This window comes from Syngnathus scovelli, chromosome 13 (genome assembly GCF_024217435.2).
Source record: "Syngnathus scovelli strain Florida chromosome 13, RoL_Ssco_1.2, whole genome shotgun sequence".
NCBI lineage: Eukaryota > Metazoa > Chordata > Actinopteri > Syngnathiformes > Syngnathidae > Syngnathus > Syngnathus scovelli.
Window position 1 is genome coordinate 8,136,644 of NC_090859.1, and position 13,914 is coordinate 8,150,557.

General features: G+C 40.4%; 1 protein-coding gene across 8 annotated transcripts in view; it reads left to right on the forward strand.

Moving 5' to 3' along the window:
- Nucleotides 1-13,914, forward strand: part of rgs3a (regulator of G protein signaling 3a) — an 88,461-nt gene that overhangs the window by 59,727 nt on the left and 14,820 nt on the right. For all 8 annotated transcript variants that reach the window (XM_049738239.2, XM_049738240.2, XM_049738242.2 and 5 more), the window contains one exon: nucleotides 2,351-3,304. In XM_049738239.2, the coding sequence (XP_049594196.1) occupies nucleotides 2,351-3,304 (954 nt within the window). The remainder of the gene's footprint in view (nucleotides 1-2,350; nucleotides 3,305-13,914) is intronic.

Consider the following 13,914-nt stretch of genomic DNA (forward strand, 5'->3'; position numbering starts at 1 on the left):
GGATATTGTTTCAGTTGTATCTAAATACAGCGTAAATATTGTTAAATGTCAAATTGTATGCATTTTAGGTTCCTAATCTCAGTTAGTTATTTGATTATTCCTTTTTTTCAGAGTGAATTCTAAAATTGATCATCAAACTTTGATGCCATGCTTTGCTTACATAAGATAGCTTCTACTAAAGGGGAAATTGACCCTTGAAATACATTAAAAAGCTTTTAAAACATAGTAGTTGATCCCATGGATACTTGTAGTGTAATGTAATATGCTCTATGTAGTTAATCACTGCAGGCAGGGTAAAGGAAAGAAATTTAAATGTGTCCCAGACTTGGGGGAAACTCATTGGAGCCGTGTTAAGCAGTCTGTACAGTCCCATGAGAGAAAGCCCTTCTTCGCAATTAGAGCCGAGCATCTTGTGACCGCGCTGCGTCATCAGGGGTCAGCCCGATCGCCACAATGAATCCCCTTCACGAGGCTCCGAGAAGAGAGAATTGATTCGCTCGACCCAGCGCAAGACTTATTCATTCATACATGGACTCATGAGTCCAGTAAATAACAAGTGTATCTTCTTAATGGACGGTGATGGAGCTCATGGCTGTATTTGTCTCTAATGTATTTGTCTCAGGTGGCCTTTCAAAGGCATTCGCAAATTTTACGGTCAAAGATTGCAAAATTGTATTACAATGCAAACTTTTTTTTATTTTATATAAAAAGTGCAATAAAATGCAATTGCGCCTTACATTCCTCGCTAGGGCTGTAAAAGTAAATGCATGCAAATATCTTATTTTGATGAAAGATAAATCAGTCTGCTTTCATGAAGAACTAGATAAATCTGAATTATTAATTTTGAGACCTGAGAAGATTTGGACAATCTTTACTTATAAACATCTCTAAACAATTGCTGGATTATTAAAATCCAAGGTGATTAATTTGATAATCGATTTGTTGTCGATTTAATACCGCGACGCTTCTTTTATTCCCTCCATATAAAACATCAAGTCTGAATTAAAATATGGACTCTTGTAAACAATTTTTCTGAGATGTATTATAGCTCAGTCGTTTCCAACAAAGCAGATAAAAAAAAAAAAAAAGACCCCAGCGACTTATTTGGTTGCATGTCATTAAAAAAAAGTAGTTTTTCAATATTTCCATTTTAAAGCTGCCCAAGAAATCTTTTAATTCTGCATTTTTGCTTTGCAAGCTCCCAACCCAAGCTGCCCATCATCTTTTTTCTACTGGATTTTAATACCTTTAAAGTTATGCTGACTGGAGGAGTTGCTGCTGCCCCGTGGACAACAGCCAATGTGCTGTCAAGTCACGCTTGATATTCTTTCTCAAATCACATCAAATCACGTTTGAACTCGTGACTATTGATGCACAGCACTTTTCATGCTGATTTTAATGCTCATGCACACAATTTGAAGACCTCCTGAGTTTTACAATCATCTTCCACTGCTTTATTCTAATCACCATGCACATTACGAGCAAGTGAGCAATAATGCCTTAAGCGCTCACAAAAGAAAAATGCCTTGTTTGCCATCTAATTTCCTGGAGCGATAATGAGTCGGAGGTACTTAGAAGTTGGAGTCACCATGTGGTGTCTTTGCATCAGCTGTTTTTTTTTCCCTTCTTGCACAACAACAGTGTTGAACATTAAATATTCATCTTTATTAGAAACGTGTCATCTTCAGTCGTGTTGGTCCATGTGGGTCTTTTGGCTCACTCAAATGCAACGACTGACACCTCTGTGGGCTGGGAGAGGTTAAAGGCTCACTTTGTGAATATGGCTGGAAGGATTGATTGTGCTTGTGTTTTGCACGGTTTGGCTGAGGGTGTGTTGATTTACAGCTTCACTCTAGCCAACACATAGAGAAAGATGGATGATGTCTGACTTTGACCATTTATTGCTGTCATAACTTTACATGAGGCTTCTCTTTTATTGAGAACTCTACTTTTAAGATACGTCATGATGTTCAGCTATAATGTGAGTCATTTGCTTTTTCTTTTTTATATATTGCTTATGAATCATCCACAAAAGAAGACAAAATGTGATTTCGTGGATATTTAAAATGCACGCAAGGATGGCTATTTTAGGTCCGCAAAAACTGAGAGAACACAGTTCATTTTAGATTTGCTTTAACTGCAGACTTTAATTTGAGCGTATTTACATCAAAAGGTAGGAATTAAAATTTTGTGTATATGCGTCCCACTTTTTTTTTACAGTTGTACTTCATCACCAAGCAGCCGAATTACACTTGTCAATTTAATGTGCATATTTGTGAATGTGGCGCATGCAGCAGATATGCCGCTGAACGTATGAATTCTTATGTGAGTGTCTCGTGTGTCTGTGCAGATGTTGGAACCAAAGGTGGACGCGCCCTCTTGTGAGCTGGGCGGAGTCGGGGTGGATCGAGGGGGCGTGTGCCTCCACCTGCCGCCCCGCAGTTCTGAGGGGGACGAGAGCAGCCTGTATCCGTCCAGCCCCTCCGAACCCTTGACGCTGAGCAGTTCTCACCCCTCGGAGCTCCTCAGCCCTCTGAATGAAGTCTACCTGCCCCTCGGTAGCCTAGGTGGGTCAGAGGAACGCCACAGAGTGCCGCCCACTCCTCCGCCTTCAACCGAGGGCGAGGACTGGAAGAGCATGGATGGACACGAAATGGAGATCTGGAGAGAGGGCAATGAGAGAGAGGGAGAGTATGAGGAAGAGGAGGGTGCGAGCAGGAAGAGCGAGTTGGAAGAGCTGGTAGAGCAAGAGGAAGAAGTTCACCTCCACCTGCTGGTGTCCAACGAGGACAACGTGTACGAGCTGCCCGACACAAACGCACCTCCTTCGTCCTCCTCATCTTCATTTGTCATCCCTGAGCTGCGTCTAGACCGCTCCTTCAGCGCCGATGCCCTCTCCTCGCCCAACACCGATGAAGAAGAATACGATGAAGAAGAGGAGGAGGAAGATGAAGACGATGATGATGACGATGACTCAGAGGAGGATGACAGCGACGACGCCTACTTGCAGCGCAGCGACAGCAAGCGGCGCTCCATGGTAGAGGGCGCCACCTGTGAGAAGCACGGCGGCGGGGGCCTCAGTGTGCAGAACTCGCTGCGCCGGCGGACCCACAGTGAGGGCAGCCTGCTGCAGGACCCGCGCACACCCTGCTTCACCTCCGACAACGCCATCAACTGCCTGGAGACGGGCGGCGGGCACCACAAAGGCGGCTGGACACTGCCATCACCCAAGACTCTGAAGAAAGAGCTGACCAAGAACGGAGGCTCCATGCATCAGCTGTGCATGCTCTTCTCGGGAAGGAAGGTAAGCATATCCACTTTTTGGATTGTTAGAGCTTCTCCTTGACTGCACACACTCATTCTTGTTTTTAAGTAGCCAAGAGGCTCAACACGGTAGACTAGACTTGCGCTGTAACAAAAATGAAGCTCTGCGCGTTTCTACACAGCGCACAGGCACCAGTCCACCAAGATAGGGCCAAAGTCCAGGTTTAATCTCATGAACAAGATGTGTGTACATTCATAAACTAAACATACACACATTCTTTTATTTTTATAGTCGTGGGGGTGCTTATTGACAAAACACATTCCTGAGGCCTTCAGATCTGAAGGACCAAACAATTATGGATTTAACCTAATATACACACGTACAAAATAAAACACAAACATCCTTGTTTACCTATAGTTGTGGGGAGGCCTCACTGACGAAACACATTCCTGAGCCCTTCACATTTGAAGCACTAAGCATTTTAAGTCATAGTCCACACACACACACACACACACACACACACACACACACACACACACACACACACACACACACACACACGCACGCACACACACACACACACACACACACACACACACACACGCACACACACACACACACACACACACACACACACACACACACACACACACGCACACGCACACACACAGACACACACACACACATGCGCACACACACACACACACACGCATACTGGAATATGCGTGAATGCATACACACTCTCACAAACACACAAACTGAAACACAGACATCTCTGAATCTCATTTTACTATAGCTGTGATGATGCATGTTGACATTCCTAAACTCCTGACATCCTGACACCAAGCAGTAATGAGTTTAATCAAAAGTGTGCACACATATATCCTAATCAAACACGCACACACACACACAGATATTACACACGCAACCTTGTTTCATTTAGCTTCGGGAATACATATTTACAAGATCCAATCGTGAGCCTCAGCTCTTGACATTTGATGCGCCAAGCAGTCACGAGTTTCATCTAAAGTGCACATACAGAAATGGCAGCCTTCCGAAACAAATCACACATTCTTGTCTTGCTGCAGTTGCATTGCCTTGCTGATCAAATGCACTTTCCGAAACCTTTACAGACACACAGACAAACACACACACTCCTGGTGCTTCGACAGTTGCAGGGATGCGTCATTGATCTAATGCCTTCCTGAGCCCTTTGCAGCTGAAGCACAGACAGTCATGACCTCAATTTAACCTTAAATCCAAACCTTCCCTGACGTGTACACAAAACAATGGGAAATATTGCCACTTTATTCGGTACCCCAGTATAATTTGATAATATCCAACACGCAATGCTCAATTTTGATATAAAATGTCAGAGGTAAGCATTTCCAATATGTTAGTGGAACTTGATGCTGTTTCTGCGCCATGTGAACCTCTCTGGATTCAATAAAAGAGTGACATCTAGTGTTAACAGTGCGCAAGTGCATATAGGGAAATACAAACTGGCATTGCTTATTTTACTGTATAACACGTCAAAACACAAAATGGTATTACAAAATGTAGGTGTAATGCCCATGTCTTATGCCCATTCAAACCATTGAAATATATATCAATTCGTAGTTAACTGCATATGGAAATCTAATGGAAATTGATGCTGTAATATAAATATTTTCTGTAATTATGACTTTAATATTTCATATATTTAATAATATTAATAGGGCTCCCTCTTTGACCAAGTGGTCTGCATTTCCTTGCTGCAGATACTGCAGCACAAGAGCAATATCACTACTTGACCAACAGAGGGCAGCATGCATCACATCCTCTTTTGTCAGAAGCCCATTTGAGATGTTAAACATGGTGGCTTTTGTGTTTTTATTCTGTTAGCATTTTTTTGCAATGTCCTTAATTTTCGTTACGAGCCCGTTATCTCTATACGCTAAGTGTATTCAAGCCTGTCGCTTTAATGCTTATATATGACAAGAAAATAGCTCATCATGTGGTGGACACTCCCATCACTTTGGATTAGTCACAGGCGGGGGACTCCTCCTTATCTGGGCACTTTGAAGCTGGGTTGTCAGCACATTCGACAGCCTTAAATGGCATTGAGATTGTATACGTGTGAGTGTGCATGTGAGCAAGCGGCAGTTTCTCCCGCAAGGCCCTTGACGATTGGTCCTGCCTGGGTCAAGGCCAACTGGACCACCCCAGTTGGCGTCATGGGCACAGCTCATATGAGGAGTGTGTTTCCACCATTTAATGTCATCTGTCACCCTCACACATACACAGCTTGTGGCAGATAGTAAATATGTGTGTACAGTATTTGTGTGTATGCATGCATGGCAACCCGCAGGCAGTTATCCATGGAGCTTTATGTTTTCAATTTGCATGAACAACAGTACTTTAAAGGGGCATAAAGTTTCTATACTCGTATGCAGTTTGCATGCAAATATAACACTATGGCATGCATTAAATGATGATCAACGTTGTTTATGTGCTTGATTTATAATTAAACCAAGGTAGATTTATTCTAATAAAAGACTCAATTTTGCAATTTTGATAAGTGATAAAATAATGGAATAATTAAAAACACAGTGATTCAAGTAATATTGAAGCAATGATTAAATTTGAGTAAATATTAAAGTACTATTAGGTATTGATTTATACATACTGCTAGATCTGTGAAATTATATTGCTTTACCTTTTTTGTCTGTGGTCAAATATTAGAATTTTCAAACAAGAGCTTTAAAAGTCTGTTGAGGAAGGACTCCAAATATTTGTTTTTTTATTGCAATTACACATATTTGAAAAATCACTTAGGGTGGTTAACCTTTATTATACTTTCCTAATTATATTGTAAGCATGCATTGCTATGAAAAGATTACTTTCTCAAAGACAGCACTGAACGCTAAAGCGCCATTGGCTCACACAGTTTTTTAAACTGTTTACCAGTAATAGATCAACATAGGCCACAAATTTGGCTTTGGCTTTGATTTATGTCTCGCTTTTCAAGTGTCATCTCTGTTCCCTTGTATTTTTCCTCTCTGCACCTTCTCTTTACAATCTTTGACGGGAGAAGCAGAAGTGGACAGGTTTTCTTAGTATTTGTAGCAGTAGCACAAAGTTTCAGTGACATCACAAGCCTTCATTCGGCCTAACTACAAAACCACCCACGACACATATTTTCCCTCCTGTTTATAAAGACGCCGCATTCACAGAGACCTTACGGCAGAGACGTCTTAACATGGCCTGTAAACATTTTGTTTATGGGCTGTAAAATGTTTGTTTGAAATACATGTAAATACCGTACATCATGACAGACGCACGGTGGAAACTGTTCGAGGTTGTTAAGGGTGACTCGCGTGGTGTCAAGTGTCCAGACAGGTGGGTGGAACATTAAGTGGGCATACTGTAAGTTACGTTTGTTTTACGTACAGCGTGGGCATGACACAGGATGAGTGGTACTAAATAGATGTAAATACTGTGATAACACTTCCTGCTTGTTGCGTAGCACGGCAGTGCATTTGCAGGGTGACTACGTATTAACCATCTCTCATTTTGTCCAAATATTAAAGTCAAAACTACGTATGATTTTTCCTGTCTGCAAATTGTGTCTAGGAACATTTATTGCAAACACAGTACATGATGTTTATTTGAAGGAGGTACTTTGATTAAGTAACTTGATAAATTAGTTCAATTGAGATTATTTGAAGAAACTGATTGCAATCATTTCTTTAAGTTTAATACAGTAACTCAAAATTAATGAATATGAGTAAAATTGTAAATGGGCTATCACCTTTTTTTCGGCCCACCAGCGCGGCATATCTCAGGTGGTCAAGTTGTCGTCTCCCAATCTGAAGGTTGTGGCTTCAACCCTTGACCATGACCATGACCGTGTCTAAGTGTCCTTAAGCAAATTACTGAACCTCCAGTTACTCCAAGGCCTCAGTACAAGGTGAAACATTTCAATGAGTTAATATAGCTTTTTTTATATAAATACAGGCAGTGCCAAGAGTTGATTTGAATATTTTGAGAACTTAATATTCACTTAACCAAAACTACTGTACGACTACTACCACCACCACCACTACACTAGAACTGCCACTACTATTACTGACAATAATAATTATTACTAATAACCATAAATGATAATAATGTGCATCCGCAATAGCATCCAAGACGTTTAACTCAAATTTGCACAATACTCTGTTTTGCTTGTGTCTTAAAAAAAAAAAAAAAAAAAAAAAAAAAACTCACATGACACGCACACTTTTGCAAACGAGTTCAGAAATTTGAACATATCTGCATGCATATATTCCCAAAGCTGCGTTATGGGTAATCAACTTGCAATGAGGAATTACTGGAAACTATTTTGAACAAAATTATCAGTTAACAAAGTGTCCTTTTGGGGTAAAGTACTGCAGCTCTGCTCTATGAAGACAAATGTGCCGCACGTTTTAGCTCTGCACATCATTCTGCTGCACGTGATAGTAGATGGAAATAGACTTCCACCATCATTTCATTGGAAGTTTATGGAAACTGTTGAAATAGCCTGCTGAAGATGAGTGTTAATGTTGTTTGGTCTAGAAGGGGAAGAAAAAAAAAACAAAAAAACTACGAGTTGCTGTACTTATTACTCACGGCACGTTTTCGAACAGTCAATTGATCAATTGAATCACAAGAGTCACGTGTTGTTTACTTAGAAGGCCGACACTGGACAAAAGTTCAAATCAATGTCGGGCAGCGCAAAAATACTAAATGTGAACAGGTAAATATTTACGGACACGAACAAACTCTGCGAACAGTCAACATAGTGTCCCGCGAGCCGGGTCTATTGGCAAAAACTGGAATAAACTCAATTGCACAGCTTGGCCATTTATGGTGTTTAACTTCACTGCTTGCAATAAATTCAACCACCAACTGTCTTTTGTCCAGTAAACAGCTTAAGTGTGCTCTCCCTTTCTAATTTTGGATGTCTTTGGAAACCAGACAAGTAGAATTAATATTATTCATGTTTTTTGTTCATTTTCAATGGAACTGATTACAAGAGACAATCACCAAACTGACCCAGCCCCCCCCCCCCCCCCCCCAAAGTGATTGTAACCAGTAAATGGTTGTTAAGTGTGCTGTAATTTTTGTATACTTTTGTCATTTTAACTAAAGCACACCAGAGTCCTTTTTTAAAGTTATTTGGAAAATGCAAACACAAAAAGAAGCACTTTGTTGGAAATCGTACATCTCAAAAACAAGAAATTGATCCAAAATCGTACAAACAGTAACTTGATACGAGTTAATGATGCAAACCAGGAATTCTGTCAGGTTTAAAAAATGTACAAAAGTTAAGCAGAAACTAACTGACATGCGATGCTCCAAGTGTCAGATCCTAATGCCTGACATTTTATTCACTTGAATGGCAACCCCGTTGTTTTTAACAACAAAACTTCCAAATGTCATTTAATCAGACTTAAGTTAAACAAAGCTCACATTAAACCTTAGCTAAGCGGTAAGGGCTTGATGTGTTGCTGTTTACTAGCCTGACACTTTTGCAGTCTCTGCTACAACGAAGGCTTTTCTCGATGATGTTTACCTTCTGCCAGAGACAATCCAGACGGCAGTTGTGCTCATTGCTGCGTCATGTGCGTTTGAGTGCTTGTGAATACAACGCTGTGGTTGCCATGGCGTTCGCATGGGTCAGTCAGTAGCGTTGTCGACAATAAACTAGTTAGGGCGTCATTGCACGTGGAGACACAAGTGAAAGAAGAAATATTCCATCACTGACTCAACCATGGCTGCCCTTGAATCAAACACTGCAACAATAAAGATTCTAATTCTTATTCTATCTCTTATTGGATTTTCTGTGTCTCCATTCAGCAACACAAAAAATCCAGACAGAGAGATAACAGGAACAAATTATGCTCGATTTATGAATGTTTTCACGCAGCATCGGTCAAACTCACAATCAGTATGGAGATAATTGGCCTGATATCATTCATATGTCGCAATTCAGTCTCAAATTGTATGAAAAAAAACAATTTGTAGAAAATCTTCCAAACAGAAGTCTTGGGTTTTGTCAGGAACATCTAAACAATAAGAAACATGTTTGTTTCTTATAAAGCCAACCATAATATACCCCTTTGATTTGGGATCTTCTTTCCCCTCCCAATTTTTTTAATTATTATTATTATTCTCAGAATTTTACAGTACGTATACAAAAGACTTCACACGACTTGTAAATCCACCTCTAAACTGACACTAAACACTCAGAAGTTCCGTGACTGGTACGTGTTGTTTACACCCAGTGGAAGCTCAACCTTTACATGAGCAGGTGCATTAGTGGCGCGGCGTCTGCGGTTCACAACATTCCCCGTTTAATGCCCTACATCTAATCCAGGCTTCTTTTCCCAGAAACGTCAGCTTTTGCTAGATTCCAGCACCTTGTTTGCGTTGAGCATTTGTTTAGAAGTAGCTAAAAGAATCCGTACAACATTCTTGACCCTTTATTTATGTTAGATGGTGGAGTAATGCAACGTAGTACATTTTTTATACGCCTCCTATTTTATCTATGTATGCTAACCCAATCAGTTTGTAAACTGAGGTCATTTGCGGGTCATTAACTGTGATTTGAGGAAGCCGGAGTATCTGATAGAAACCCACGCAAGCATGTAAAGAACATGAACCCAGATCTGAACTTCAGACCTCGACCCAATCTAGTGATGGCAATCGGTTTTATGGTCGGATTAGTGGAATGGCAGCAAGACAACACTGGCATTCCTTAAAATTTCTCACAAAGGTCAGCGTAAGTCCTCAAAGACGCCTGGAATACTTTACGGGATGGCATCAGTCAGTTCCGGGACTGGGCCGGGTAACCTGATCACTTGTTTGAAGACCTCGGAGAAGTGACGCACAAATGTCTTACATCCTGTGACACGCAGGAAGCAGGCATCTCCTGACTGGCCTGAATAACCGGAGACACACATCTACATAGATGGTGAGAAATTTGCAGACAATGCACCTTTTGTTCGTGTCTTCGTTATGAGGCTTGATGATGGAATGAGTCAGCATCCTGTCACCAGATTTATTCTCAAATATTAATCAATGAATGTCATGGCTTTGCCCCTTACTGTGTGTGTTTGTGTGTCCGTATACTTGCCAGGACTCAAGGGTTTATTTTACCCCTAATTTTGCTTTTATTTGGAATGGTTGCACAAATATTTCCTGTGGCAAAGACAACGAAAGGCGATTATGTAATCAAACACACCGGGAGTGCTCTCTCTCAAGCCTGAAAACATTTGAGGTGGCGGTTGGTATTTTCGGTTGATGATTCTTCTGGTGATGGGTCTTCTTGTTTACACAGTGACTTTTAGTTTATATTTTCCAAGTCGTTAAGGCCTCACAGAGAGAGAACGTTACTATACCTTGAGCCAAGATCCACCAGGAAGATCTTATCGAGGCCGCTACGATCATCCAAACACGCTAACTGCGTTCATTTGTTTGTTCAGATTCGCGATCCGTGTACGCGTTATGCAATAAAGGCCCTATAAAGTTTCTAAACCTCAGCGCGTATGAGCAAAATAATATTGTTGTACTTACCAGGGGTCGCGTTTTTTAAATACCTTTTTCCCAGCAGGGTCTTTCGACTACACTGATAGACTAAAATAGGATATATACGAAACCACAAAAATATAAGCATTTTAAGCAATGTTGGGTTCTTTTCAATGAGCATGGCAGGATTTCAAACATGAATTTTGGCGTTGTATTAAAAAAAAAAAAAAAAAAAGGAATGTGTTGCCACGCCTACTAAATCCCTTTAGAAATTGTTTCACACTATTGTGAAACTAGCAAATGTTTAATAAACTTCAGTGAATGAGCATGATAGGCAGTTTATTGTGTTTCACCAGTCGAGGTCGTGATACCACACAATGTAATACTTCTGACATATATGGAGTAAGATGATTTGTTTGGGTCCTTTGGCGCCAACATTTTTGGTCAAATGTAATTGGAATGAATGAGGAGGAAGGAAGAGGAGGTGTGATGACGTGTTTGAAGGCAAGACGGACAGTCATTCCTTCACGTCTCAACTCGTTGTTTTGGCTTGACTGGGTCAAGAATGTTTCCCTGAGCGCCGGCTAAAATATTGTTCTTTGATTGGCTTTGTTGTTGCAGGCAACAGCATAAGAATGTTGAGTTTTTGTTGTGCCAAATGTAATTTGGACCAGTTTTGTTAGAAAACCTCATTGACCTTCATCTTAACCTTTGCCCTAGATTGTTTAGGAGCACAGGTTTGTGAGTAAGAATCTCTCCAAATTGTAACCGTATTATTGAAATGCATGCTGAGTGGTTGACATGCAGTGTACTGCAGCGATTAAATTGCCGAGTCCACAAGTTTAATTTTTTTTATTGCCATCACGGGCGCTTGATTTTTATTTTCCCACACTCTGGGCCCCCCAGTCTACATGATAACAAAAGCCGGACTCGCCATCGGTTCAGCAGTATCGGGGGCATGATAAGGCTGGTTCACTTACATGAGATGGAGTCAGCATATAAAAACAGGCTGCAGCAACACAAGAACTCACCAAATCTTTACATCGGCATGTCTGAAGTATATCTGAACGATTTAAATAATTAGCTGTGTGTGATGCCACCAGTTTAATGCTGCTAACAATTACTTTCTTCACAAAAAGTAATGCTCACTAGTTTTAAAAGTCTCGCTCTGCTCACTGTTTGGAAATCCGATAACTTCCCATGCCAGCTTGGAGGCTCAACGTGAAAAAGAGGCTTTAGCTTATCATCAATGCGCTGCAAGGCTACGCTATCACCTTCATGCAAAACATGCAGCACCAGCAGAGCTCACCTTTAACAGTTTCATTTTTAATAAAAGCAATATGCTAGTCTGCCTCAATAACTGACAGAAATAAGAAAAGACATATACATAGCGGAATTTAGTTGTTTATAAATCTCAGTGAGAACAAAATTAAAAATTGATGGATGGAGAAATCTCGCTTAAAAACAGATGTGACTTATGTTTTGCCATTTTACACACATGTATGTTATATTTACTAGTACAATTTTGCATCAAACTGTTTAGTTTGAGGTATTTTAGGGTTTCCATTGTTCTGGAATATATTTTAAAGTAAAACAAGTATATGTTTTATGTTTGAGTTGACAAAAAAAAATCCTCTAAATGCTCAATTATAGCCAGCTTGGGTTGAACCTTTTGTCATATTTTCATATTCCCTATGATTACAAAAAAAGCCACTTCTGTATTTGTGTAGGCGGCCTAAACCAAAAGCACTTTGAGTTAAGTCTTGGTGTCAAACTTTTTATTCCATTAAAAAAGTGAGTTAAGTCTTGATGTCAACTCTTTTATTCCATTAAAAAAGTGATTAATCATGCTTAATTAATTACAAAGACTGTAATATATTGCACCACTCATTTTAATCCCACAATTGTGTTCAGTGAGCAACAAATTATTAAAACGTGTTTAGCTTCACACGTGCACATTTTGCATTTGTCCACATAGACACGTTTCACACTCTTTTACAGCCAGGTGTGCGTATGCATGTGATCAAGCTGTTATCTGCAGTGCTATTCCGCAACACCTAACGGCGTGTCAACATCTGCACCGAGTGCCTTGGGGGGGCCCCCTTTAAGCCACCGCGTGCGTTTTGGCAGGTTCTGGGTTTTGTGACGCTCTCTAAACGAGCATGTGAGCGGACTGTAAAAATCAGCACGTATGCACACAAACACACGATGGTTATTTTTAGGGGAGACTGGGACTTTTATATGCTTCACTGGTCAGTGTTTATGCAGTGGGTTTGTTTTGTTCTGGCGCTAGACTGGGACAAAAAGATATTTTGTTCGTTTATTTCTCCTCTAATTTTTTTTTATATTGTAATAGGCAGCCCACACTCCCATGGATAACATAGGTTGATACTCCGCAAAATGTTCATGATCGCCTATATCAATAGCTTAAACCAGGGGTGTCAAACTCATTTTTTTTACGGGCCGCATTGTAGTCATAGCTTCTTTCGGTGGGCCATTAGGACTGTCAACCAAAAGTATGAGCACCTCATATTATATACAGTAAAAGCTACAAAACAAACTGACAAATAACTGGTTTTCAAATCAGACGAGTAAAAACTGGTCAAATATAAAAAAATAAAAAAATAAAGATTTTATTAAAAGTGAAGACAATTTGCAATTCTAGTAATGACACACGAATTTGATGCACAATTTGTCTTCGCGGGCCACATAAAATGATGTGGCGGGCCGTATCTGGCCCCCAGGCCTTGAGTTTGACATCTGTGGCTTAAACCGTAAATATACCACAAACGTTTGCTTAGATTTTGGCTTTGACACAAAAGCTCTTTCAGCTACTAAATAAACAATAAGATTTAAAATGATGACTATTTGATTTCGTATTTGCATCATTACCTATGACCCCATACTTTCGTAATGGACATTTCTGGTTGTCATCCGACAGTGATGAAAAGTAGTACTTCCCTGGTGGAGGTCAGTCAGGTAAACCTGAGATGAGCTCATCTCATGATGTAATGCGGCAACATAATAACACACATCATTGTGTGCATTTAGATATGAGAGCACGAGAATGAGGACATCACCGCTAACAGAATCCTGTGTGCTTTTATCCA